The 27,778-nt window shown below is 52.9% G+C and overlaps 2 protein-coding genes across 6 annotated transcripts; one reads left to right on the forward strand and one right to left on the reverse strand.

The window, feature by feature from the left end:
- Positions 1 to 12: 12 nt before the first annotated feature.
- CCDC127 (coiled-coil domain containing 127) lies at positions 13 to 7,250 on the forward strand (the record flags this gene model as incomplete). 5 transcript variants are annotated; one of them, XM_079144928.1, is made up of 3 exons in its annotated part: positions 13 to 126; positions 2,759 to 2,889; positions 6,589 to 7,250. In XM_079144928.1, exons 2-3 carry the CDS (start codon positions 2,769 to 2,771, stop codon positions 7,248 to 7,250), a joined length of 783 nt encoding a protein of 260 aa, XP_079001054.1. In that variant the 5' UTR covers positions 13 to 126; positions 2,759 to 2,768. The 5 variants fall into 5 exon arrangements, with proteins under 5 accessions (XP_079001054.1, XP_079001053.1, XP_079001055.1 ...); XM_079144927.1 differs by having other exon boundaries at positions 64 to 201; XM_079144929.1 differs by lacking the exon at positions 13 to 126 and adding an exon at positions 208 to 627.
- Positions 7,251 to 20,582: 13,332 nt separating this feature from the next.
- LRRC14B (leucine rich repeat containing 14B) lies at positions 20,583 to 24,404 on the reverse strand. The gene is made up of 2 exons (XM_079145939.1): positions 23,413 to 24,404; positions 20,583 to 22,020 (listed from the first exon to the last, which is right to left on the reverse strand). Exons 1-2 carry the CDS (start codon positions 24,297 to 24,299, stop codon positions 21,375 to 21,377), a joined length of 1,533 nt encoding a protein of 510 aa, XP_079002065.1. The 5' UTR covers positions 24,300 to 24,404; the 3' UTR covers positions 20,583 to 21,374.
- Positions 24,405 to 27,778: the final 3,374 nt, after the last annotated feature.

A 27,778-nucleotide genomic window follows, 5' to 3' on the forward strand; every position in this document is an offset into this window, starting at 1 on the left:
AGGACATCTCGCGCCTGCGCACTTCGCCGCGCCCAGAGGCGCGGCCGGGGTGCGTCCCGCGCCTGCGCAGAGCAGACCCGCGGACGCAGGCACTGGGTGCTCGGCGGCCCGGCCTGTCCGGCTCCGGTGGGTCTCCACGGCACTCGGTGGCCGCGCGGGCTGGGCCCTGTTCAGGAGGGTCGAACACCGATATTTTTAAAAGTACGCTGTGTGGTTCCCGAGCATGCCAGGACTGAGAGGGTCTGAGGATCTCGACTCTGGGGACTGGGGTCCGAGGGGCGGCGACGCGGCCTCCTGACAGCCGGTGTCTAGGGACCCGGCCGGCCGGGGCCTCCGGAGTCCGGGGCAGCCTCCGGGGCGTCCACATCTCCGCCTGCGGGCCGGGAGGGGCTGCCCCCAGCGCCGGGCCTGGGCAGCGGAGCACCCGAGACAGGAGACGGGATGGGAGGCTTTCCTGTGCTGCAGCTGCTGGGAGGCGAGCCTCCGCCTGAAAGCTGCCTGGATCCTGGCGCGTGAGCCTGTTGCGAGCTTGCTCTGGTTTACCTCTGGTCCCCGTGGTGTGTGTAGTTCTCTAGCCAGTTTATTTGCTAAGAGCCGGGTTCTGCTTGGACAAGTCAGTAATCCTAAGTAATTTTGTTTCCTGTTTCTTCGGTTTGTGTTGTATTAAAATCTTCCTTTTGCACACAATCTTTATGAATATAATTTCGAATTATTAAACTTAGAAGGAATCATTTTATTGATGTTGAGGTTTTCAAGTTTTGATAATAAGGGCATAAAGAATATATTTGCACTCAAAGTTTTGTCTTTAGGATTACTTCCTCAGGACATATGCCCCAGAATTATGCTTTATTGGTGTGCAGGGACCAAACATCATATATTGTTCCCTCTTTAAGGGTGGATCCTGTATCAGTGGATTCAGTCAACTGCAGATCAGAAATATTTGGGAAAAGATTGTGTTGCAGTGTGCACGTACAGACTCTTTTCCTTGACATTATGGCCTTAGCAGTACAGCATAACAAATACGTAGCATTTGCATCGCGTTAGTGATCTAGAAATGATTTAAAGGAGGATGAGCCCACGTTATAAGCAAGTATTTCACCGTTTTATATAAGGGACTTGAGCGTCTGTGACTTGATGTCCTCTGGGGGCCCTGGAACTACTCTCCCATGGTTGCCAGGGATGATTATACTTACTAAATGTCTTTTTGAAAGTTAAGCCATTGTAGTATTTTCTAAATTAGATATCTACCTAATTTTTTAGAAAACTTTATTGTTACCATGAACCCCCAAATATTAAGTTCTGAGCCATGTGTTTGGGGCATATCTTTTTTTTTTTTTTTTTTTTTTTGCGGTGCTGGGGATTGAACCCAGGGCTTTGTGCTTAGGAGGCAAGCATTCTACCAACTGAGCTATCGCCCCAGCCCCCTGGGGCATGTCTTTTTCACCTAAAGATAATTATATCTTTAGGTGTTAAGTATTTATTTAAAACCCTATTAAAATTTCTCGAAAATCGGGTTGAATTCCTTGTTTCTTTTATGCAGTGTGATGAAATGTCCTGTGATCAGGGTGTTTGTGTTGGGCACATATAAACCAGGTGAAAGCCTCCATGACTCTACTTTGTGAAAATGCCCATCTAGCATGTACTTAGGAAACTAGTCAACTAGTGTGAGCCCTCAACCTAGTTGGGAGAGCACACCCTGCGCCTGAAGCAGGCACCTCTGTAGTCATGTTGGTGACCACCATGTGAGAAGACATGGAAAGCCCCCCCTGTCCCCACCTTCCTCTCACGCGAGGCCCAGCACTTGGCCAAGGTCTCCTGCCTTTGTTACTCTTGCTGCTGGGAGACCTTTTTCGTTTGATCTCTGTTAGACTACTGCTCATTCTTCAAAACCAGGCTCACACAGAGCAGTATGTCCAGTGTGAGCCCACATTTATTGAGTTGATCGTATGTCTTTAATTTACAGCTATATTAAGGTCCTGCAGAGACAGAATCAATAAGAGACACAGACACACACGCAGCCAGGCATTGAATAATAATAGAGATAATGTCCTGAGAAGTGTGTTGATAGGGGATTTTAATCTGTAACACCTGGAGTGCCCTTACACAGGCTGAGCCGCCCATGATGTTACTATGCGATAGAATTTTATGAAGCCATTCATCATTGAACAGAATGCTATGGGGTTTATGACTGTGTGTATATGTATGTGTGTGTGTATCTGTATATATATGGAGAACCAACAAATGCATTCAATTTATTATATGGACTTGATGTAAAGACACCGCTAATCCATCCAGAAACCACCCTGAGACACCAGAGTGGTACACAGCCAAGCACCTGGGCGTGCCATGGCTCAGTCAAGGTGACACGGGCCATTAACCATCATGACAGCCACACTTTAAATACCTTAGAAAACGGCACATTCTGCCTGTGCCTCACTGATTCGAGACATGTCTCTTTCCCCACTAGGAGTCACCTTTTCCTTCTTGAAATCCCATAGGGCTCAATGTGCAGTACACTGAAAAAAGGTGTTTTTTAAAATATTGTTTTAGTTATAGACACAATATATTTTATTTATGCTGAGAACCAAACCCAGTGCCTCACATGCCAGGCAAGCGCCCTACAACTGAGCCACAACCCCAACCTGAAAAAAAGGTTGTCGAATAAAATCATGATTCCTGTGGTCTGCATAGATGACATAATCATGACTTGTGCTTTATTTTTATTCCTTTCATACAATGATTGTCCTTTTCTTTCAAGGTATATCTCCATGAATAACTTAAATGATCCTCCAAATTGGAATATCCGGCCTGATTCCAGGGCTGACGGGGGTGGTGGAAGCAGGTGGAATTATGCCCTGTTGGTGCCAATGCTGGGATTAGCAGCTTTCCGTAAGTCGTGGTTTTCCTGACTTTAGTGTTCTCTGGGCTGAAAGTGTGCAGTGGTGCCTTAAGGCCTTGTTTGGGACCTGATAGGTGCAGCCCAGCTTCTTCCCATTCTGTGACTCCTGGGCAAATCATTTAACTTTCTGAACCTCAATTTACCTGTCCCTGGGAGGTGGCAGTCATATTCAGCTCACATGTGAGATGTGAGTAAGATGAGTGTTTAGAAGCTTTTCCTGAGGGCTGGTTTAGTGACTGGGCTCCTGTTTGTGGTTTCATGCAGCGACTTCCTTGCTTTTGTATCATAGGCAAGACCGATAGGGAAAAACAGGCCTGGAGAAAGCAAGCTGAATGTCCGGAGACATGGCCTTGTGAAAGCTCTGCTCGGCCTGGCCAAGTCCTATAGTTTGAGTTGCCTGGGCACCATTGGACACTCACCCTCAGCTGTGAGAAACTCATGAAGAACGGAAGAAGAAAGGCGGTGTGGTGGCGCATGCCTGTGATCTCAGCAGCGTGGGAGGCAGAGGCAGGGGGATCGTGAGATCAAAGCCAGCTTCAGCAACTTAGCAAGACCCCGTCTCTACATAAAAGTATAAAAAAGGACTGGGGTTGTGGCTCAGTGGTTAAGTGCACCTGGGATAAATCCCGGGTACCAAATTAATTAATTAATTTTTTAAAAAGAATGGAAGAAAAACAAAAGCCGCCCTCTGTGTGTATAGTCCTTTGTACACAGTGACTTTTCTCGTGCCTGAATTTCCCAGGTCAATAGGTGTGTGGTGCAGGAGGTAAGGCTGGTAGGTGTAGGTGGAATTCACAACTCGGGGATATGAGAGGTACATGCTGCTGCTCCATGTCCAGCCCTGAGGATGCTGTCTAAAGGATGTTGCCTTGGTCTTGCAGAGCAGTGCCAACACCACTAAAGGCTACTCTTGCTGTGGCTGGGTGGTGACTTCCACTCGGAGTAGCCTGGGAGTCTTCAGATGCTGCTTACTGATGTCATCTTCATTTGGCTTTGAGGCTGGGAGAGGGCCTTTCATTTTCTGTACTCCTCTGTAACTTTTATAGCCACTCATACTAACTTTCAGATTCTTACCTTCTCTTCTCGGACCTTTGAAATGATGCTTTCTGTACTGAGGAATGTTTTATTTTTTCCTCATGGTTGCCTTGTTTAGATAATGTATTCAGGAGTAATATTTAACTTTGCATTCTAGTTGTGTTGCAACTTGCAAGTGTCAACTGGCCCTTGGCGTGGTTTCAAAGTAAAAGCAGATGGATGAATGCTGTTATGTGGTCAACACTGTTGATGTACTGATGGGATTCTCGTTTTATCCTGATCGTCTAAACCTCATTACCTGTGTGTACACACGCTGCTGAAAATGAGAATTGAACCTGGGTGTTGGGCTGGGGACACAGCTCAGTTGGTAGAGTGTTTGCCTTGCAACCACAAGGCCCTGGGTTCTAATCCCCAGCCCCACAAAAAAAAAAAAAAAAAAAAAAGGGGGAAAAAAAAGAAAGGAAAAACAAAAGAACCCAGGTGCTTTACCACTGTGTGTGTGTGTGTGTGTGTGTGTGTGTGCGCGCGCGCGCGCACATGTACGTGCACGCGCATTGCTGGGAATTGAACCCTGAGGCACTTTACCACGGAGCTGCATCTCCAGTCTTTTTTATTTTATTTTGAAACAGTCTCACTAAGTTGCCCAGGCTGGTGTTGAACTTAGGGTCCTCTTGCCTCAGCCTCCTGAGTTGCTGGGATTATAGGTGTGCACCACCATGCCTGGTTACACCGTTGTGACTTTCAACACAGCACAGAGACTAATATAATTATGTCCACCTGGAAGAGCAGTCCCTGGTCCAGTCTTCTCTGGGTAGCTGCCCTGGGATAGTGTCCAGCATTTCACAGGCAGACAGAGCCTCTTGTCAGCCTTGGTAGCCACACCACCTGTAACCCTGTAACCACTTGGTCCAGATGGCACCATGCAGTGTGCAACCTTTCTGACTGGTGTTTTCTCCCAGTGTGGTCCCTCAGACCATGCAGGCTGTGGCCACATGTAACCAGTGGAGCATTCTCACTTCTGAGCAATGTCCCTGGTGTGGGTACTCTGCAGTTCAGTTGGCCATCCACCCACAGGACATCTGCATTGTTTCTAGGTTGGGTCAATGATGAATAAAGCTGCCACCAACATTCTGCTCCAGAGACGAAAGTCTGGTTCGACAGGAAGAAGTCCTAGCAGTGATCCAACACATCAGCAGGCTAGAGCGGGGAGATCCAACCCTACCAACTGATAAAGGAAGTCACAAAATCCAATACCCATTTGTGAAAAACAGGAACAGAGGAGAATGCTTTTTTTAAAAAAAAATATTTTTTTAGTCGTAGGTGGACATAATACCTCTATTTTATTTATTTTTATGTGGTGCAGAGGATCAGACCTAGTGCATCCCTGGGTTCAACCTTCAGTACCAAAAAAGAAGCGAAAACTGAGTGGCAAGGATATCAGCTGGAGGGAGTAGCTGCCAAAGTGGAAAGACCAGGAGAGTTGGTCAGACCCCAGTGTTGGAGGGAGAGCAGAACTGGTGGGAGCCCAGACTGCTGCTTTGGGTGACTTCGGATCCTGGGATCAGACAACTGGGGACATTCCTTGTGTTTTCCAGAGTCTCAGATCCATGCCAGCTTTTCTTTCTTTCTTTAAAACATTTTTCTTTTTGGTACTGGGGATTGAACCCAAGGGTGCTTACCACCAAACTACATCCCGGTCCTTTTTATTTTTCACTTGAGGCAGGATCTTGCAAAATTGCTTAGGGTCTTACTATGTTGCTGAGGATGGCCTTGAACTTGGAATCATCCTGCCTCAGCCTCCCAGTGGCTGGGATCACAGGTGTGACCACCATGTCCTACTTCTCCATGCTGAAGGTACAGGCTGAACACATTGTTTTGAAAAGCTGGGAATTGGCATCCCATTGCCCAGCATTTGTGAAACTGTCAGCATCAGTGTTTGCTTGGGAGGTGGTGGGCATCCTGTGCCACCACCCTGCCTCACCTCACTGTCCACCTGGCAAACTCCTCCTGTGAGTGGGATGGGGAACAAGCTGGGGACTCCACCAGACCTGGGGCCCCTGCCCGCTAGCAGGTGATGTGGCCGCCAGTCCCTGGGCCCGCCCTCTCCCTGCAGCAGAGGATGGAAGCCAGCTGTTCCACCATCTGAGGCAGCATGGGCAGCCTGGCTGCCCCACTCTCTTAGGCCCCTGTTTGTGAATCCAGTGACTCCAGTGTGGAGAGAGACCAGACTGTGTCTCGAGGTTGACTTCCTCCCCCTGTTTAATAGAACATAAGCAAACACCTCGGCCTTAAACTGTTTGCCAGTGATGCCTGGGCAGAACCCAGCACACTTCCAGTCATTCTTGAAGTCTACCCATGTTAACTATTTAAGTCTTACTGACAGTCTGTGGGGCGCTGAGTAGGGTTAGTGGCAACACAAGCAGTGGTAGATTTTCTTGGTTATGGGAGTTAGGTGCAGGGATTGTGCATGTGCAGCCTTCTGGTCTGATTTTGGGGTGAGAGCTTTACCTATTATGTAGTCGTAGATCTGAGGCTTCTAGTCAAGTGCTCTTTATGTCTTATGTTTGCTTTGAGTAAACGTTCATCGACCTTATCAAACCTCAACTGTGACTCTCAACCATGTATCTTTTTTTCCTTCACTTTGTTCATGTCAGGTTGGATTTGGTCCAGAGAGTCCCAAAAAGAAATAGAAAAAGAGAGAGAAGCGTATCGTCAGAGAACAGTTGCCTTCCAGCGGGATCTCGAAGCCAAGTACCACGCTGTGATCTCAGAAAATCGGCGAGCTCTCGCTCAGCTGACTCTGGAGCTTGAAAAGGAGCAAAACAGGACAACTAGTTACCGAGAAGCCCTTATCTCTCAGGGGCGGAAGCTGGTGGAAGAAAGGAAGGTTCTGGAGCGGGAACGGGCTCAGGTCATGCAAGAAAGAAGCCAAGTGCAGCCTCTGAGAAGCGCGTACCTGAGCCGCCTGGAGGAGGAGGAGGACTGGCAGAGGAAAGCCCGGCGCGTGCTGCAGGAGGTGGGAGAGGCTCTTGCAGAAAGGCAGAACATCTACTGCAGCCTGGTCGCCCCCCGTGGCGCGCGGCTGGAGCTGGAGAAGAACTTGCTGGTGCGCGCAGCCATCGACCCAGTGGCTGCTGACCTGGAGATGGCCACTGGCTTGACCGACATATTCAAGCATGACACCCACTGCGGTGGCTTCTGGAACAGCGACAAACGCCAGAATGGGAGGCTCCTGTGGCTGTATCTCAAGTACTGGGAGCTGGTCGTGGAGCTGAAGAAGTTCAAGAGGGTGGAGAAGGCCCTGCTAGAGAAGTGAGGGCGGAGGCCTGAGAGCGGCTGCTGCCTCCTGGGCTCCCTCTGCCTCTGCCTGCCACCCGTGTCCCGGTCACGTGCACCGCCCTGGACGGCATTCAGCCCTGCCACCCTCAGCAGCAGCGAGGGTACGGCACGTGAAGGCTTTCCCTGTGATGCTCTGCCGGCTGTGAAGGGCTGCCCTTCTCTGAAGCATTTTGTGAGCTGCTAATATTTAGCAGAACAGCATGATGTCATTTTTTAGCTCAAGGGTAGAAATTGTTTATAAAAGGTCAAATATAATATTGATCCTCACCGTAAGTGATCTGCTGTGACTTTTCCTTTCTTCCTAAATAAATTCTGTCTTCTTGGGTTATTTTTCCCTCACCAGATTCCATTCAGTGGTCGTCAGGCAGTGATTGTGATGGGTGTGGTGATGCCAGAAAGGCTGTGTGGCCTTGGGGACTCGCCCACTCCCGAAGGGAAAAGCACCCACTGGTTCCCTAGCCAGCAAGTGCAATAGTATGTGCTGGAATTTAGCTTCTGTCCGTATTCAGTAACAGACACTGTCAGCAGCAATGCCACTGTTTACATGTTTACCTGTGCTGCCTCAGTATTTCCTATAGCCTGCGAGGTAGTTACAGCCCAATTCACACACAGCTGCCCTGTTGACGTGTTTACCTGTGCTGCCTCAGTATTGACCACAGCCTGGGAGGTAGTTGCAGCCCAATTCACACACAGCTGTCGTGTTGACGTGTCTACCTGTGCTGCCTCAGTATTGACCACAGCCTGGGTGGTAGTTACAGCCCACTTCACACACAGCTGTCGTGTTGACGTGTCTACCAGTGCTGCCTCAGTATTGACCACACCCTGGGTGGTAGTTACAACCCACTTCACACACACCTGGTCGTGTTGATGTGTCTACCTGTGCTGCCTCAGTATTGAGCACAGCCTGGATGGTAGTTACAGCCCACTTCACACGCAGCTGTCATGTTGACGTGTCTACCTGAGCTGCCTCAGTATTGACCACAGCATGGGTGGTAGTTACAGCCCACTTCACACGCAGCTGTCATGTTGACGTGTCTACCTGTGCTGCCTCAGTATTGACCACAGGCTGGGTGGTAGTTACAGCTCACTCCACACACAGCTGTCATGTTGACGTGTCTACCTGTGCTGCCTCTGTATTGACCACAGCCTGGGTGGTAGTTACAGCCCAAGTCACGCACACCTGGTCGTGTTGACATGTCTACCTGAGCTGCCTCAGTATTGACCACAGCATGGGTGGTAGTTACAGCCCACTTCACACACAGCTGTGGTGTTGACGTGTCTACCTGTGCTTCCTCAGTATTGAACACAGACTGGGAGGTAGTTACAGCCCACTTCACACAGAACTGTTGTGTTGACATGTCTTCCTGTGCTGACTCAGTATTGACCACAGCCTGTGTGGTAGTTACAGCCCACTTCACACAGAGCTGTCGTGTTGACGTGTCTACCTGTGCTGCCTCTATATTGACCACAGACTTGGTGGTAGTTACAGCCCAAGTCACACACAGCTGTCGTGTTTACGTGCCTACCTGTGCTGCCTCAGTATTTACCACAGCCTGGGTGGTAGTTACAGCCCACTTCACACATAGCTGGACGTGTTCACGTGTCTACCTCTGCTGCCTCATATTGACCACATCCTGGGTGGTAGTTACAGCCCACTTCACACACAGCTGTCATGTTGACGTGTCTACTTGTGCTGCCTCAGTATTGAGCACAGCCTGGGTTGTAGTTACAGCCCACTTCACACACAGCTGTCGTGTTGACGTGTCTACCTGTGCTGCCTCAGTACTTACCACAGCCTGGGTGGTAGTTACAGCCCACTTCACACACACCTGGTCATGTTGACGTGTCTACCTGACCTGCCTCAGTATTGACCACAGCATGGGTGGTAGTTACAGCACACTTCACACAGAGCTGTCGTGTTGACGTGTCTACCTGTGCTGCCTTAGTATTGACCATGGCCTGGGTGGGAGTTACAGCGCACTTCACACACACCTGGTCGTGTTGACATGTCTATCTGTGCTTCCTCAGTATTGACCACAGACTGGGAGGTAGTTACAGCCCACTTCACACAGATCTGTCCTGTTGACATGTCTACCTGTTCTTCCTCAGTGTTAACCACAGCCTGGGTGGTAGTTACAGCCCAAGTCACACACAGGTCCGTGTTTACGTGTCTACCTGTGCTGCCTCAGTATTGACCACAGCCTGGGTGGTAGTTACAGCACACTTCACACATAGCTGGACGTGTCCACGTGTCTACCTTGCTGCCTCAGTATTGACCACAACCTGGGTGGTAGTTATAGCCCAATTCACACACAGCTGTCATGTTTACATGTCTACGAGTGCTGCCTCAGTATTGACCACACCTGGGTGGTAGTTATAGCCCATTTCATACACAGCTGGTCGTCTTTACGTGTCTACCAGTGCTGCCTCAGTATTTACCACCGCCTGGGTGGTAGTTAGAGCCCACTTCACACACAGCTGTCATGTTGACCAGTCTACCTGTGCTTCCTCAGTATTGACCACAGACTGGGAGGTAGTTACAGCCCACTTCAAACAGAACTGTCATGTTGACCAGTCTACCTGTGCTGACTCAGTATTGACCACAGCCTGTGTGGTAGTTACAGCCCACTTCACACACAGCTGGTCGTGTTTACGTGTCTACCTGTGCTGCCTCTATATTGAACACAGACTTGGTGGTAGTTACAGCCCAAGTCACACACAGCTGTCGTGTTTACGTGTCTACCTGTGCTGCCTCAGTATTGACCACAGCCTGGGTGGTAGTTACAGCCCACTTCACACACAGCTGTCATGTTGATGTGTCTACCTGTGCTGCCTCAGTACTTACCACAGGCTGGGTGGTAGTTACAGCCCACTTCACACACACCTGGTCATGTTGACGTGTCTACCTGAGCTGCCTCAGTATTGACCACAGCATGGGTGGTAGTTACAGCCCACTGCTCGCACAGCTGTCATGTTGACGTGTCTACCTGTGCTGCCTCAGTTTTGACCACGGCCTGGGTGGGAGTTACAGCCCACTTCACACACACCTGTCGTGTTGACGTGTCTACCTGTGCTGCCTCAGTATTGACCACAGACTGGGAGGTAGTTACAGACCACTTCACACAGATCTGTCCTGTTGACATGTCTACCTGTGCTGCCTCAGTGTTGACCACAGCCTGGGTGGTAGTTACAGCCCACTTCACACAGAGCTGTCGTGTTGACGTGTCTACCTGTGCTTCCTCAGTATTGACCACAAACTGGGAGGTAGTTAGAGCCCTCTTCACACACAGATGTCGTGTTGACATGTCTACCTGTGCTGCCTCAGTATATCCCACAGCCTGGGTGGTAGTTAGAGCCCTCTTCACACACAGATGTCGTGTTGACGTGTCTACCTGTGCTGCCTCAGTATTGACCATAGTCTCGGTGGTAGTTACAGCCCACTTCACACAGCTGTCGTGTTTAGGTGTCTACCTGTGCTGCCTCAGTATTGACCACAGCCTGGGTGGTGGTTACAGCCCTCGTTACACAGCTGTCATGTTTACGTGTCTACCTGTGCTGCCTCAGTATTTAATAGAGCCTGGGTTGTAGTTACACCCCACTTCACACACAGCTGTCGTGTTGACGTGTCTACCTGTGGTGCCTCAGTACTTACCACAGCCTGGGTGGTAGTTACAGTCCAAGTCACACACACCTGGTCATGTTGACGTGTCTACCTGAGCTGCCTCAGTATTGACCACAGCATGGGTGGTAGTTACAGCCCACGTCACACAGAGCTGTCGTGTTGACGTGTCTACCTGTGCTGCCTTAGTATTGACCACGGCATGGGTGGGAGATACAGCGCAGTTCACACACACCTGGTCGTGTTGACGTGTCTACCTGTGCTTCCTCAGTATTGACCACAAACTGGGAGGTAGTTACAGCCCACTTCACACAGATTTGTCCTGTTGACATGTCTACCTGTTCTTCCTCAGTGTTGACTACAGCCTGGGTGGTCGTTACAGCCCAAGTCACACACAGTTTCGTGTTTATGTGTCTACCGGTGCTGCCTCAGTATTTCCCACAGCGTGGGTGGTAATTAGAGCCCACTTCACACACAGCTGTCGTGTTTACATGTTTACCTGTGCTGCCTAAGTATTGACCACAGCCTGCGTGGTAGTTACAGCCCAAGTCACACACAGCTGTCGTGTTTACGTGTCTACCTGTGCTGCATCAGTATTGACCACAGCCTGGGTGGTAGTTACAGCCCACTTCACACATAGCTGGACGTGTTCACGTGTCTACCTGTGCTGCCTCATATTTACCAGAGCCTGCGTGGTAGTTACAGCCCACTTCACACACAGCTCTCATGTTGACGTGTCTACTTGTGCTGCCTCAGTATTGACCACAGCTTGGGTGGGAGTTACAGCCCACTTCACACACACCTGTCGTGTTGACGTGTCTACCCATGCTGCCTCCGTATTGACAACAGGCTGGGTGGTAGTTACAGCTCATTCCACACACAGCTGTCCTGTTGACATGTCTACCTGTGCTGCCTCAGTATTGACCACAGCCTGGGTTGTAGTTACAGCCCACTTCACACACAGCTGTCGTGTTGACGTGTCTACCTGTGCTGCCACAGTATTGACCACATTCTCGGTGGTAGTTACAGCCCACTTCACCCAGCTGTCCTGTTTACGTGTCTACCTGTGCCGCCTCAGTATTGACCACAGCCTGGGTTGTAGTTACAGCCCACTTCACACACAGCTGTCGTGTTGATGTGTCTACCTGTGCTGCCTCAGTACTTACCACAGCCTGGGTGGTAGTTACAGCCGTAGTCACACACACCTGGTCATGTTGACATGTCTACCTGAGCTGCCTCAGTATTGACCACAGCATGGGTGGTAGTTACAGCCCACTTCACACAGAGCTGTCGTGTTGACGTGTCTACCTGTGCTTCCTCAGTATTGACCACAGACTGGGAGGTAGTTACAGCCCACTTCACACAGATCTGTCCTGTTGACATGTCTACCTGTTCTTCCTCAGTGTTGACCACAGCCTTGGTGGTAGTTAGAGCCCAAGTCACACACAGTTTCGTGTTTACTTGTCTATCAGTGCTGCCTCAGTATTTCCCACAGCCTGGGTGGTATTTAGAGCCCTATTCACACACAGCTGTCATGTTGACGTGTCTACCTGTGCTGCCTCTGTATTGACCAAAGACTGGGAGGTAGTTACAACCCACTTCACACAGAACTGTCGTGTTGACATGTCGTCCTGTGCTGACTCAGTATTGACCACAGCCTGGGTGGTAGTTACAACCCACTTCACACATAGCTGGACGTGTTCACGTGTCTACCTTTGCTGCCTCATATTTACCACAGCCTGGGTGGTAGTTACAGCCCACTTCACACACAGCTGTCATGTTGACGTGTCTACCTGTGCTGCCTCAGTATTGACCACAGGCTGGGTGGTAGTTACACCCCAAGTCACACAGCTGTCCTGTTTACGTGTCTACCTGTGCTGCCTCAGTATTTACCAGAGCCTGTGTGGTAGTTACAGCCCACTTCACACACAGCTGTCGTGTTCACGTGTCTACCTGTGCTGCCTCAGTACTTACCACAGGCTGGGTGGTAGTTACAGCCCACTTCAAACACAGCTGTCGTGTTGATGTGTCTACCTGTGCTGCCTCATTATTGACCACAGCCTGGGTGGTAGTTACAGCCCACTTCACACACAGCTGTCGTGTTTACATGTCTACCTGTGCTGCCTCAGTATTGATCACAGCCTGGGTGGAAGTTACAGCCCACTTCATACCCAGGTGGTCGTGTTTACATGTCTACCAGTGCTGCCTCAGTATTGACCACAGCCTGGGTGGTAGTTACAGCCCACTTTAAACACAGCTGGTCGTGTTGACGTGTCTACCAGTGCTACCTCAGTATTTACCACAGCCTGGGTGACAGTTACAGCCCACTTCACACACAGCTGTCGTGTTGATGTGTCTACCTGTGCTTCCTCAGTATTGACCACAGACTGGGACGTAGTTAAAGCCCACTTCACACACATCTGTCCTGTTGACATGTCTACCTGTGCTGCCTCAGTGTTGACCACAGCCTGGGTGGTAGTTACAGCCCAAGTCACACACAGATTCCTGTTTACGTGTCTACCTGTGCTGCCTCAGTATTGACCACAGCCTGGGTGGTAGTTAAGCCCACTTCACACATAGCTGGACGTGTTCACGTGTCTACCTGTGCTGCCTTAGTATTGACCACAGCCTGGGTGGTAGTTACAGCCCAAGTCACACACAGCTGTCGTTTTTACATGTCTACCTGTGCTGCCTCAGTATATCCCACAGCCTGGGTGGTAGTTACAGCCCACTTCACACAGCTGTCATGTTTACGTGTCTACCTGTGCTGCCTCAGTATTGACCACACGTGGGTGGTAGTTACAGTCCATTTCACACACAGCTGGTCGTGTTTATGTGTCTACCAGTGCTGCCTCAGTATTTACCACAGCCTGGGTGGTACTTAGAGCGCACTTCACACACAGCTGTCATGTTGACGTGTCTACCTGTGCTTCCTCAGTATTGACCACAGCCTGGGAGGTAGTTGCAGCCCAAGTCACACACAGCTGTCGTTTTGACGTGTCTACCTGTGCTGCCTCAGTATTGATCACAGCGTGGGTGGTAGTTACAGCCGAAGTCACACACAGCTGTCATGTTTACGTGTCTACCTGTGCTGACTCAGTATTTACCACAGCGTGGGTGGTAGTGACAGCCCACTTCACACACAGCTGTCGTGTTGACGTGTCTACCTGTGATGCCTCAGTATTGACCACAGCCTGGGTGGTAGTTACAGCCCACTTCACACAGCTGGTCGTGTTTACGTGTCTACCTGTGCTGCCTCAGTATTTACCACAGCCTGGGTGGCAGTTACAGCCCACTTCACACACAGCTGTCATGTTGACGTGTCTACCTGTGCTTCCTCAGTATTGACCACAGACTGGGACGTAGTTAAAGCCTACTTCACACAGATCTGTCCTGTTGACACGTCTACCTGTGCTGCCTCAGTGTTGACCACACTTGGGTGGTAGTTATAGCCCATTTCACACACAGCTGGTCGTGTTTACGTGTCTACCTGTGCTGCCTCAGTACTTACCACAGCCTGGGTGGTAGTTACAGCCCAAGTCACACACACCTGGTCATGCAGACGTGTCTACCTGTGCTGCCTCCGTATTGACCACAGTCTGGGTGGTAGTTACAGCCCAAGTCACACACAGCTGTCGTGTTTACGTGTTACGTGTCTACCAGTGCTGCCTCAGTATTGACCACAGACTGGGTGGTAGTTACAGCCCACTTCACACACAGCTGTCCTGTTGACGTGTCTACCTGTGCTACCTCAGTATTGACCACGGCCTGGGTGGTAGTTACAGCCCACTTCACACACAGCTGTCCTGTTGACGTGTCTACCTGTGCTGCCTCAGTATTGACCACAGCCTGGGTGGTAGTTACAGCCCACTTTACACACAGCTAGTCGTGTTGACGTGTCTACCAGTGCTACCTCAGTATTGACCACAGCCTGGGTGACAGTTATAGCCCACTTCACACACAGCTGTCATGTTGACGTGTCTACCTGTGCTTCCTCAGTATTGACCACAGACTGGGACGTAGTTAAAGCCCACTTCACACACATCTGTCCTGTTGACATGTCTACCTGTGCTGCCTCAGTGTTGACCACAGCCTGGGTGGTAGTTACAGCCCAAGTCAAACACAGATTCCTGTTTACGTGTCTATCTGTTCTGCCTCAGTATTGAGCACAGCCTGTGTGGTAGTTACAGCCCACTTCACACATAGCTGGACGTGTTCACTTGTCTACCTGTGCTGCCTCAGTATTGACCACAGCCTGGGTGGTAGTTGCTGCCCAAGTCACACACAGCTGTCCTGTTTACGTGTCTACGATTACTGCCTCAGTATTGACCACACGTGGGTGGTAGTAACAGCCCATTTCACACAGCTGGTCGTGTTTATGTGTCTACCAGTGCTGCCTCAGTATTTGCCACAGCCTGGGTGGTAGTTAGAGCCCACTTCACACACAGCTGTTGTGTTGACGTGTCTACCTGTGCTTCCTCAGTATTGACCACAGCCTGGGTGGTAGTTACAGCCCAAGTCACACACAGCTGTCATGTTGACGTTTCTACCTGTGCTGCCTCAGTATTGACCACAGCCTGGGTGGTAGTTACAGCCCACTTCACACACAGCTGTCGTGTTGACGTGTCTACCTGTGCTTCCTCAGTATTGACCACAGCCTGGGTGGTAGTTACAGCCCAAGTCACACACACCTGGTCATGTTGACGTGTCTACCTGAGCTGCCTCAGTATTGACCACAGCATAGGTGGTAGTTACAGCCCACTTCACACAGAGCTGTCGTGTTGACATGTCTACCTGTGCTGCCTTAATATTGAACACGGCCTGGGTGGGAGTTACAGCGCACTTCACACACACCTGGTCATGTTGACGTGTCTACCTATGCTTCCTCAGTATTGACCACAGACTTTGAGGTAGTTACAGCCCACTTCACACAGATCTGTCCTGTTGACATGTCTACCTGTTCTTCCTCAGTGTTGACCACAGCCTGGGTGGTAGTTACAGCCCAAGTCACACACAGTTTCGTGTTTACGTGTCTACCTGTGCTGCCTCAGTATTGACCACAGCCTGGGTGGTAGTTACAGCCCAAGTCACACACAGCTGTCGTGTTTACATTTCTACGAGTGCTGCCTCAGTATTGACCACACCTGGGTGGTAGTTATAGCCCATTTCACACACAGCTGGTCGTGTTTACGTGTCTACCAGTGCTGCCTCAGTATTTACCACAGCCTGGGTGGTAGTTACAGCGCACTTCACACACAGCTGTCGTGTTGACGTGGCTACCTGTGCTGCCTCTGTATTGACCACAGACTGGGAGGTAATTACAGCCCACTTCACACACATCTGTCGTGTTTACGTGTTTACCTGGTTCAGTGCCCCTTAGTGAGAGTGGTCTGCCAGAACCCTGGGAAGAGCACTTTGTGCTTCCCCTGGTGCTTGCCTTTAAAATGAGGAAACAGTGGTCGGCTGTTCTGGAGATGAGTGTAAATGGAAGTGTCTTTCAGGTGATTCTTCAGCCCTCATTCTGGTTCACTAGAGCTATTCAGCATGCAGGTGTCCTGGCCCCCTCGGTATTGAGATGATGTCTTCAAATTGGGCGAGTCGGTTCCGACTCTGGCCCAGTACTGCAGAGCCTGAAGACAAGTGTTCCCAGGAAACCACATCAGGACTGTGCATCACCTATTCACCTCCCGCCCCAAGGCTTCCTGTGATTCCGTGCTTTCTTTTTAAATGGAATCCGTTAGGTTTGAATATCTGTGCAGTGTTGTCATTTGATGACTTTATAGGTGTCAAAGGATATTTGGATACAGTGAGATTGTACTTGGATCTTACTCAACCAGTGGTCTGAGTGACCCTTTGCGTGTGTGCACCTGCAGTAACTTTCTAGTCCATCTTTGATGCTGGTTGCACTCCTGGAAGCCACTGTGGCTGTCAAAGTTCAAGGCAGGCCCATGGAGCCCACACTCTGGAAGGTGCTAGGTGGACTGGCCCCAGCTCCTGGGGGATGGGAGGATCACTTGAGAGTGTTTTCTGTTGATTTGGGGTGTCAAATTGTATGTAACCTTGTAGGGCTTAAAATGAAAGGCTTTGGGGGAGGAATTGCGATTTTTCTTCTTATTTTGCTTACTGCAGGCTGGTTTGCCTTGAAATAAAGTTGGAAAATCATGATTGACCTGAACCTTCTGAAACTCAAATGCACAGTCATCTGTACATTCATCAAGCCAACTCATTTGGTGGAGAGGTGTTTCCACTTTTAAAGCTCATAGGTGAAGATGTACCATGGTCACATATTCCACATGTGCATATGTGTATTCCACATGTGCATATGTGTATCATGCACCCGCAGATACAGTGTCAATTTTATGATTACAAGGAAACAGTTCTGCAGACATTGCAGCAGTCAGGAAACTTGGCAGGGGACACCTCCCCAGAGAACCTGTGTGTATAGTTGAACAGCACAACTCCTGTGTCAGCTTAGTTGAAAAGCCTGGTCCCTGAGAGCTTGCTGCAATCATCCTTTTAAAGTAAGGGGAGACTTTGTAGCTGCTGCCAACACGTCCAGTGATGAACGCCCCTGAGCCATGAGCACAGCTGATGTGCTCCGGCAGGCAGCTCCCTTGTTCTCTGGGTGGCCCCTTGCTGTGCTTCAGTCAGGACAGAGTGTGGGAAGAGCTGGGCTGGCTCCCTCTGCTGCTCTCTATTCTGGGCTCAATGAAACAGTTCTGTATTTCTCAGTTAGTTAGGACTCTGGTTGCAAGCAACAGCTTAATACAAGCTGGCTTAGACATGTCAAGGGGGATTTGCTTTAAGGGTGTCTCAGGGACCCCCCCAGGCAAGAATGGAGAGTGCAGTTCAGATCTGGGAGGAGCTAGAAATGGCACATGATCAACTCTCAGAACCTGCCTGCTTCAGTGTGCTCCCTGCAGACAGGCTCCTAAGGCTGTATCCCACAGCCCTGGGCTGGCATGCTGCCTGTCCCGCTCCCGCCTTCAGAGACGTCTGTGAGCCCTGGTTATATGATGCCGTGGCACTCCAATGGAATGGGGACAGTGAAGCCCAGGGATTATGGAGTGTGTGGCTTTTGTTAACACAAAGTCTTAAAAAGAGAGAACAAGGCTTCCGTAGGCTGCCATGACTCAAGGCACACTATGGAAGCCAGAAGGCTCTGCAGCACTGAAGGAAGCTGTCCCCTCCCTTGCCACCTCTGGCAGGAAAGGGTCCTAGTTAGCGAAGGCATCATGGTGGCTCCCAGACCCCAAGGCAGCCTGAGGCCTGGGTTGGGTGGTGGCTCAGCGAACCTGAGAATTGGAATCCCAGACTCAGGAGCCCTCAGGCCAGTTCAGACAGCCTGGTGCCAGTTGGAAAGCACCTCCATTACCTGGGATTCTTGCGGAGGAGCCCCTGGGATGCCTTATTGGGCTTGCCCAGCTCATGTGGGTAACAAAGTTGGTCACCCAGAGTGGTACTGTGTTGGGGTGCTCATGCACAGCTCCACATCAGTGTTCAGCAAACTCCTGGTTCTGAGCCCAGCCCTGCTGGGATGGCCCCTTAAGGCTGGTCAGTGGGTAGCAGCCACAGAGTGGAGCGTTGGAGGCCTGTTTGCAGAAGCTTGGTGAGCATGGGGTGTTGGGCCCGGCTGGTGAGACCTCTGGCACTGTGGCTTGGCTTGGGGGCTGCTCTCTGGGGCTGGGGCTGGCTCTGCTTGGTGGTGCCACAGGATGGGGCTCCAGACTGGCAGAAGCAGGTGGGTGGGGTGGCTGTGATAAGCATCAGGTCCAAGTGGCAACCAGTGCCTTCACCTTGGGGCTGCTGCCAAAGCTGGCAATCATAGGAGTCCACGGTTGAGTGACAGCCAAGTAGAGCCCTCTCCACTGCTAATAAGAGTGAGCCAGAAATGACAGAGGCCCACTGGGTCTGTAGGTGACCACCTTTGTCTCTGTATATTCAAGAAAGAACCCTCACAGGTGTCCCAACCTGTGGAACCAGCCATTAAGGCAGTGAGAGCCAAATTGGAGCCCCAAAACTGCTCCTCATCTTGCAGGATGGTCATCAGGAAGCCCTGCTGCTGTCTTAGGGGAAAGGCAGGGACCCACAGGGAGAGACCTAGGACTGCAAGGAGGCAACCCCCACACTGTCCCCAGTGCTGGGATCATTGGTGTCCCTGTTCTCACTGTCTGGTCCTGGAAATGCTAGCAGGATCTTGGTGGTGATCGTGGCCCCCAGGGCTTCACCAGGAGCCACACCAGCTGCAGCTGCTATGAGCGTCCTGGCTCTCATGTACACACTTGCCTTGCCTGACTTTCCATAAAAGCAGCAGATGCTGCTGGCCCTGGTGGATACCAGCTGTGTGACTGCAGGTGCCAGGTGGCCACAGGCAGAGTCCCAATGTGGGGAGGTGTGACCAACATCCATGGGTGCTGAACAGCACATCCAGGCTGGGTGGGATTGGTCTAGAGGAGCAAGTGAGTCTCACACCAGGGACAGGTGCGTAAGGTAGAGAGCACCTGGGCTGTTGCAGAATGACTCTCACACCTAGGGACAGGTATATAAGGTACAGAGCACCTGGGCTACTGCCCAGTGAGTCTCACGCCTAGGGACAGGTGTATAAGGTACAGAGCACCTGGGCTGCTGCCCAGTGAGTCTCACGCTAGGAACAGGTGTGTAAGGTATAGAGCACCTGGGCTGCTGCCCAGTGAGTCTCACACCTGGGGACAGGTGTGTAAGGTACAGAGCACCTGGGCTGCTGCCCAGTGAGTCTCCCGCTAGGAACAGGTGTGTAAGGTATAGAGCACCTGGGCTGTTGCCCAGTGAGTCTCACTCCTAGGGACAGGTGTATAAGGTACAGAGCACCTGGGCTGCTGCCCAGTGAGTCTCACGCTAGGAACAGGTGTGTAAGGTATAGAGCACCTGGGCTGCTGCCCAGTGAGTCTCACACCTGGGGACAGGTGTGTAAGGTACAGAGCACCTGGGCTGCTGCCCAGGATGGATTCAGGCCAGTGTAGGGGGGGTGCTATCTCCAATGTTTGCTGCCAGCAACTTCACCTGGCACCAGCAAATTCTGTGTGCTTACCCCTGCCTGGCTAATGGGTCATACTCTGGGCCCTTCTCCACATAGCAATGGCTCAGTCACACAAGTTCAGGGACCTCCTGGCCCAGCTGGCCATTGCACATGATTGGTTACAATGACACTAGAGGCTGAGTCAAATTCAGACTCTTAAAACAGTGAGAGTTACTCTGCTTTTAGAGTCTGAATTTTTAAATAATTTTGAAATTTTGCATGGTGCCTACTATTTCCAAGAACTTGCTGTTATTCGAAGTCCACGAGCTGACACGTGATTGCAGTAAGACTGCCAGTGTGAACGTTCCTGTAAGGCACAGCCGAGCAGGCAGATCAAGGTGGGGTGGGACAAGCCCTCAGTGTCGGCCCACACTGAGCCCAGGGGAGGGATGCCCTCAGCAGGCAACCCCGTGAAGCTGTCCTGCTGGTCCCACAGCAGAGAGCAGCCTGCGACAAACCTGCCGCCCTGCAGAGCACCTGGGATGGAGACGCCCTGTGGGAGGCGCAGCCTGTGGAGTCGAGCTCTGGTGGTGCTGGTCCAAGCTCTTGCCTCTGCCTTGAGGAAATGTCTTGTTTCTAGCTCTCAAATCCTTTTAGAAGTTCTGATTTGCAGTGAAAGAAGTGCACCGTCTGGGTAAAGCACGCCTATTTTATTAGCATTTATTCTATTCTCAGCCCTCGGAGCAGAGCAGAGCTTGGTGGGAACCAACTCCACCTCCGGTGACAATCAGCATCAGATTCCAGCCTCAACCACCTCAGGGGAAGAAGCCTGGGGCAGGGGCGTGGGGTCTGGTTGCTTAGGGGAAGGTGGAACCCAGAAACCAGCCACATGCTCTGTCCCCTGGCCTGCTGCTAAGGCCAGCGCTCCCTCACTCAGACTCAAAGCAAAGCGAGGACAGTCACTGGCACCAGCTGGAAGCCACTGCATGCTCCTGGCCCTGTCCGAGTAAACAGACCTGGCTTGTCAATGCTGGCCCCACAGCCATGGTGCCCAGCAGCCACGTCCAGCAGGCTGTGTGAGCCTCCTGCTGGGCACAGGCCCTGGCTCACATTTCCCTTTCTGTCTGTTCCTCAGTTCTGTTTACAGGCTGATTCTCACTTTAGCATCCTCTGTTACAAGTTCTCATTTCCTTCCTCTCGCTCTGCGGAGTCCGGTAGGCCTGCTCCCACTGCGGCCCACCCTGGGGCCTGTCGCGCCTCCACTCACTACCACGTCTGCCTGCCTGGGGTCTCTACCAGGCCGTAGGGTCCTGCTGCCTGACCCATCTCGAGGGCAGGGCTTCCTCTCCTATGGACCTGGCAGGCGCGCCTACCATTTTCACTAGAACTGCTTTTGGTGGTAATACTAGCGATGAATGTGCGGCCCAGGACTGGCCCCGGGCACCGTGCAGGCTGAAGCACAAGACCGCCTTGGCATGGTGGAGGGCCTACTCCATTTGTCTCAGTGCTCTGGAAAAGTTTTCTAAAGCAGTTTTGAAAGCTTGCAGCAAGAAGGTGCCAAGCTCATTGCTCGTTTCCTGAATGTCTGGGTCAAAACTTCCGAAGAGGGGCGTGGAGGCCTGGATGTCCTCGCGGTTGGCCCGCAGAAGCACCGCCCGCAGCTCCTGGGCTATGGCATCGTACTTCTGCTGGTCGAACTTGGACATGGCCAGCTCGTCCTGGGGGTAGGCAGTGCCTGCGGGGTAGCAGTCCTTGGGCACTGGGAACTCGATGCGCCGCAGCTCAGGCAGCTCACAGAGCACAGTGAAGAGGCGCTGGAGGGCGCGGGCAGACAGCGGGTTCCCCAGGAACCGGAACTCCCGCAGCTGCTGGCAGGGGCTCAGTCCCAGGATCAGCATGCCCACGTGGCTGTCCGTGAGGCCACACTCCTCCAGGGTCAGTGCCCTCAGCGTCTGGGAGGCCCGGCGCAGCAGCCTGAAGAAGGCTGAGGGGTACAGGTGTAGCACGTTGTGTCCACTGAGGTCCAGCACCTCCAGGTGGGCGGCGTGCATGCAGTCTGCCAGGAAGGCCATGTCTGCCTGGTTCAGGGCACAGTTAGCCAGGTCCAGTGATCGCAGCGGGGTCCTAAGGGGGCTGCGGGACAGGCAGAAAGAGCACAGGTAAGAGCAGGTTCTCAGGTGAGCTGGGATTTGAGCAGATGTGACAATCCACTCGTTTGTGTCATAAACTGCAGTCCACAGACAAACCCAGCTGCTGCCTGACTCCATAATCTGTCAGTGGAGAATAACTCGTTTTAAGTACTTGAAAAAATTCAGAGGGCTTGTGACAAGGGAAATCACGTGAGGTGTGAGTGTCTGTCCGAGTGGTCTGGTCTACTGGAATACTGCCATGCTCCCTCCCCCACCTAGTCTATGGCTGCCAGCCACCCATCGGCAGAGAATCAGCTTTAGGGCTGGGGTGTGGCTCAGTGGTGAGTGCTGGCCCAGCACGCTCAAGGCCCTGGGCTCATCCCAGCATGCACACAGTGACCCAGGGGGCTTAGTCCACACCAATACCCAGACATTGCAACAAGCCCTTGTGTAGTGGAGGAAGTCCTGTCAGGAAGGCAACTCGGAAAGCTGGCAGCAGGGGCGGAAAAGAGCAAAATGAGCAAGCAAGAAAGTGCCCTCTCGCTTACAGCCCGAGTCTGCGCGGCTTTGGAGGCGGGAAAGGAAGCCCAGACCCTGATGGCTTCTGCATTGCTCAACCACCAGTTCTTATTTAGTTGGAATCGGCGGCAGCAAACGGGCAGCTGCTGGAAGTCTCCAGAATAGCGTCCACACTCAGGACTTGTGAAATGCACATCCTCGGCCCGCCCACCCTGTGGGGACCCTGGACCTGTCCATACCTGGTTCCGGCTCTGTGTCCCTCCCTCCTCTTGCCACAGCTGCCTTTTGCTCCCACCCACACCTGGACCTGCTGCCCAGAGCCTGCCCCTGGCACAGCACATGAGGCCACCCGAACCGTGCCCCTCCCTGGCTGCTTTCCTCCACCCCCGTCCACAGCAGAGCTGCCCGGGGTAGGCACACTGACCCTGCTACCGAGGGCTGCCTGTGCTGCAGGCTTCTTGTGAATCACCCCCACAGACCTTCCATGAGATGGCAGCCCCACTGGCTGATGCCCAACTCAGCCACGCTCCCTTTCCTGACCTGGGGTGAGGTTGGTGGGTTTGGGTCATTTGTCCCACACCAGGTGAGCTGAGGGGGAGCGGTGTTTGTGTGCTTTTCTTACTTGCTAGTTAGTATGTTCCCTCTTGCTAACTGAAAACTGTCCCAGACCCCCTCAGTGCACTGTTATTTTCTGGGGGCTCTAACTCATGGTTACCTTGTCCCTGTCCCTGTCCTTGTCCCTCTCCTACACTCTTGCCAAAGCAACCCCAAAGAGATGAGCCGATAGCCTTCTAAGTTAGCAAGTCCCATCCCTGTGCCTCGGCTCCTCCCCAGGGCCTTGCCGGACTCCGAGCGCTCACTCCACCTCTTGACTCACCTGAGCAACATCTGGATCTTCCCAGTGAGCGTGGAGAAGGCCACACTCAGCTCTGTGAGCCGGGTCATCTGGCTGAGCTCCCAGGCGATGGAGGAGAGGAGGGGGTCCTCACCCTCGGGAACCAGGGTGGAGGTGGGGGGTGTGTCGAAGGCCCTGGTGGGCAGGGTGAGTGAGACCAGCTGGGGGAAGCCCACCTGGGCCAGCAGCTGCTGCACATGCCCCGCGTTCAGCCGCACATTGTGAACCACCTCCAGCTTGCGCAGTGCGTCTGGCCTGGCCAGGCCCAGCACGTGCAGGAGCTGCCCAGGGCTCAGGCTGTCTGCCCGGAAGGACAGGCATCGCATCTGCAGAAGGGCTGGGCCTGGTGGCCGCAGGGCCTGTACCACCACCTCGAAGTTGCCCTCGGTGACAAAGAGGTCAACAAGGACTTCAGTGGGGCGCCCGGCCATGCAGGGCTCTGCCTGAAGCGCACAGCAGGTCCTGGCCAGCAGCTCAGTGCGGCCCCACTTTCCCAGGGCCCTCCCGCAGGGGCACTGCTGCACCTGCACATCTCGTATACCTGTGAGGTCTGCCACCCGCAGCCAGCGGCCCCTGCCCTGCAGCACGCGGTCGGCCAGGCCGCGTACGCAGGCCTCCAGGCAGGCCCTGCAGGCTCGGTCACGCAGGTCCTCTGGGTGGTCAGTGCTTGGCCCCAACAATGCAGCCAGTCGGAACTCCTCCAGTGGCCAGTTTCCCAGCACAGCACGGGTCACTTCTGCCTGCTCCAGCAGGTAGCTGGCCTTGAACACCAGTGGGTAGAGGTTGTGGGCCACGCTGTCCAGGCTTTCCCGGGCCAGCAGGGGGTGAGACACCAGGGCTTCAGCAGAAATGAAGCGGAGCGACCTCATGGCGCCCTCAACCCGAGGCAGGACAGCACTCTCCCCTCCGGCTCTGACTCAGGCGTGTGCCCTTCACGCCTATTTTTAGCTGCTGCTGCTGGGGGTGCTTGGCTTTGGGCAAGTGGCAAGCTTGCCCTCAGTCATCTGACTGCTATTTTGATCCTGGGGCACCTGTTTGGTGTGACCACAGAGGTGCTGTCCACCTCGTGGCACCCAGCTGGTGAAAGCAGAGCTGCTTGGCTCTGGCTGCCCTATGCAGGGGCCGTTCCGAAAGGGACCATGCCCCCTTCCTCGTTAGACACACAGATGATACAACAGGCAACAGACACTTCTCCTGTTTCCAGAGTCAAAATAAAAGGCTCTGGAGGACCTGAGAATCCTGCTCATGTTCCTGAAGTCTCCTATCTATGAGGGGGCACTGAGACAGAGGCACGTTGAGGTGCTGGCAGGTAACAAAGATTGCTTCCTGTTTGGCCCCCAGAAAGTGGTTCCAGAGGCTTGTGCACATGCAGGGGTCGGGCTGAAGCCCTGGCTTTGCTACCAGGGCTGGCTCTAACTGGGAGATCAGGTGAGGCCTGGGAGCTGTGCAGTTGTCCACTCCCCACTGTTATTATTTTTCCTTCTTTGCAGGAGGTGGTCTCTCAGGGGCCCCCAAGTCAATAGGACCCTCAGAGGACCCAGCCACTGAGGGACACAGGAGCAGAGAGTGACTCAGTTGGCCCCTGAGTTCTCTCAGACGTGACTCAGTACTTTTCCCGAGCTGCACGTGGCTTGTTGGAAGGGAAACCAAGGGCTGGGGTTGTGGCTTAGTGGTAGAGCGCTTGCCTAGCACGTGGTGAGGCCCGGGGTTCCAACCTTAGCAGCACATAAAAATAAATAAATAAAGGGATATATATGTAAAAAAACCAAGATGACCATCTTAAAAACAAAACAAAACAAAGGAAAACAGAAACACAGAAACCAAATGGAGACTCCAGTTACTCTCAAGAGACGGGAGGAGCTGGGCTGGGATGCGCTCCTGCAGGACTTGCTGGTCTGGAAGGTCAGGGCAAACGTGGTCCCAGGAGGGCTCCGCGGTGGGCTGTGTCCTGAGAGCTCAGGCAGCCCGGGGCGTGGAGGAGCCCAGGCCAAGGCAGGCAGGAGCGGTGTGCTGACCACAGGCTTGAGGAGCCCTGCCGAAGGGCTTTGCTTCCAGGCCCTGGGCACGTGTCCCTGGGAGCTTCCTTCCATCTGTCGGACTGGGCTCTCGGTGCAGGAGCTGCATCTGGCCTAGGTCAGTCGCAGCTGACCAAAGGACCCTGCTGGCTGCTGTCAGGTCCCCGGGGCCTCCTCTGCGCTCAGGGCTGTGACTGTGGCACGCCGTTGGCCTGGCTGGCGAGGCTCAGAGGAGACACGCACAGTGGAGTGAACCGGCTGCTGTGGCTACCAGCCCCGCGAGGGGAGGGTCAGGGAGCTTCAGGAAGTGACTCCGGGTGAGCGAGGCCCCAGCACTGTCCCCTGACGTGTGCTGTGACAACTTGGGAGGAGGAGCACATTAGGAGTGGCCACCACTGCCCACCTGGCCAGTGCCCCCTCAGCATCCTGCATGTCCCTCAGTGCTGGCTGCATGCAGCAGCACAGGGGAAGAGTGAGTGAGCCCAACAGCCATGCCAGCTGCCCCCTCACCATGCCCAGCCTCAGTCCAGACCTCATGAGGCGAGGGGAGGTGTTTCCTGAGAACTCACGAACTCATAAATGAAAACTGTGGCGTCTGTTGGTGCAGCCCAGGCACCACTGGGGACAGTGTGAGTGCGGGTCAGAAGCAGCTCTGCTTGTGAATGGGTTCTCCTTGTCTCAATCCAGAGCCAGACCCAGTGTGGATGGAAGACCAGAGCGGAAGGTGCTCAGTCAGGTCCAGTTGGTGTGGACATCACTGGCCCTGACAGCTGCCAGGAGGGAGCCCAGCTCCAGATCGACTGGGACGGCTGCACAGCAGCGCAGGTGCCCAAGCTAACATGGAAAAAGCGGGCCATGTGGCTTAAACAGAGGGCAGGGACACACAGCCTCCTCCCACAGGCCCACCCAGCCCAGCGAGTGTCCTTGGACACAGCCACTGGCACGGCGTCCTGGCTCTGGGGTGCGGCCACGCTGAGGTCCAGGGCAACCTCCCGAGGCGTAATGGCTCCTGCTGTTGCTCTCTGTCAGAGCTCCCTGCTCCCTTTCCCTTTCCCTACCTTGGACTGAGGTCTGTCTGCTGCCGTTTGATCTCCTTTGTTTGTGGTTTCAGTGGTGTCTCAGGGTTCTTTAACTGGCCCACTCTGCCTCTGGCGACATCCTCCCACTTCACACTCAGCATGCATCCAACCGCTGTCTGCTGCCATTTGCCCCTCCTGGCTTTATGCTACTGTAGCGGCACGTTTTACACGCGTAGATTATAAACCTTTTACACGCGTAGATTATAAACCTCAAATACATAGAAATGGCTTGTTTGAATTGTTGTCATTTAAAGAAATCTAACGTCATGAAGAAAGTTTTGTGGCTTCCCGTGCTTTTTACCTTTCTGTTCCTGAAGGACATCCTCGAGCATTGTTTGCAGAGAAGGTCTGCTAGTGATGAGGGATGTCAGCTTCCGCATGCAGCGAAGTGCCCTTCCCTCACCCTGTGTTGAAAGACGTTGTCAGCATGGAATTCTGTTTGCAGCTGCTCCGACGTCCTGCTTGCACTGCTCCTGGTGAAGACCGCTGACACCCATGTGTGGTTCTGAACATAAGCCATTTTCCACTGCCCTCTGTTGGTCAGCTTTGCATCATTGTGACAAAATGCCTGCAATAAGAAACTCAAAAGGAGGAAAGGTTGTTTTTGGCTCAGGGTTTTGTGGTCGCTGAGCCTGGTTGCTTTCAGAGAGATGAAACAAGGTGGGAGCTGCTCACCTCACAGGGCCAGGAAGCCAACAGAGAGGGAGAGAAGGGGCTGGGGCTCCAGAACCCCTTCAAGGGTGCCCCTGAGCTGCCTCCTCCCTCTAGGCCCCACCTGTGGATGGCTCCACCGCCTCCCAGCAGTGCCCCCTGGGGACCAGTCTTCAGCATGTGGCCTTGGGGGGACATTTGAGGTCCGGTTCAGGGCTGTAAGGAGCTTCCCTTCTTTGCTGACTGCACTCGGCTTGCTTAGGATGAGGGCTGACGGTGCTGGCATGGGCTCCTATCCATCAGCGGCTGCCTCCTTGCGCTCCTTTGCCCTTGCTGCGGGAACTCTAACACAAGCTCACCAGTCCCTCGAGCTCTGCTCTTTTCTCTTTTCGGGGGAGAGGCGGGGGCGGGGTTGAGATGGGAGGGGTGTTTCTTTTAGCTCTGTGTTTCCTTTTGGGACAAGTTATTTAGGGGTCAACTTGACTGGATTAAAGACTTTCCAGAGGGTAGTGCTTTACCAAAAGCATCTCTCTGGGGTGTGTCTGAAGGTGCTTCCAGAGCAGACTGGCGTGCAAGTTGGGCTGGGTGGGGATGAGCTGCCCT

Source organism: Sciurus vulgaris, assembly GCF_902686455.1.
Source record: "Sciurus vulgaris genome assembly, chromosome: 6".
In the NCBI taxonomy this organism is placed as follows: domain Eukaryota; kingdom Metazoa; phylum Chordata; class Mammalia; order Rodentia; family Sciuridae; genus Sciurus; species Sciurus vulgaris.

Excerpts from the sequence above, each read along its gene's own strand:
- LRRC14B (XM_079145939.1), bottom strand. The coding sequence starts at position 24,299 with ATGAGGTCGCTCCGCTTCATTTCTGCTGAAGCCCTGGTGTCTCACCCC. Across the intron at positions 22,021-23,412 it reads AAGATCCAGATGTTGCTCAG|CCCCCTTAGGACCCCGCTGC; the intron begins GTGAGTCAAGAG and ends CCTGTCCCGCAG.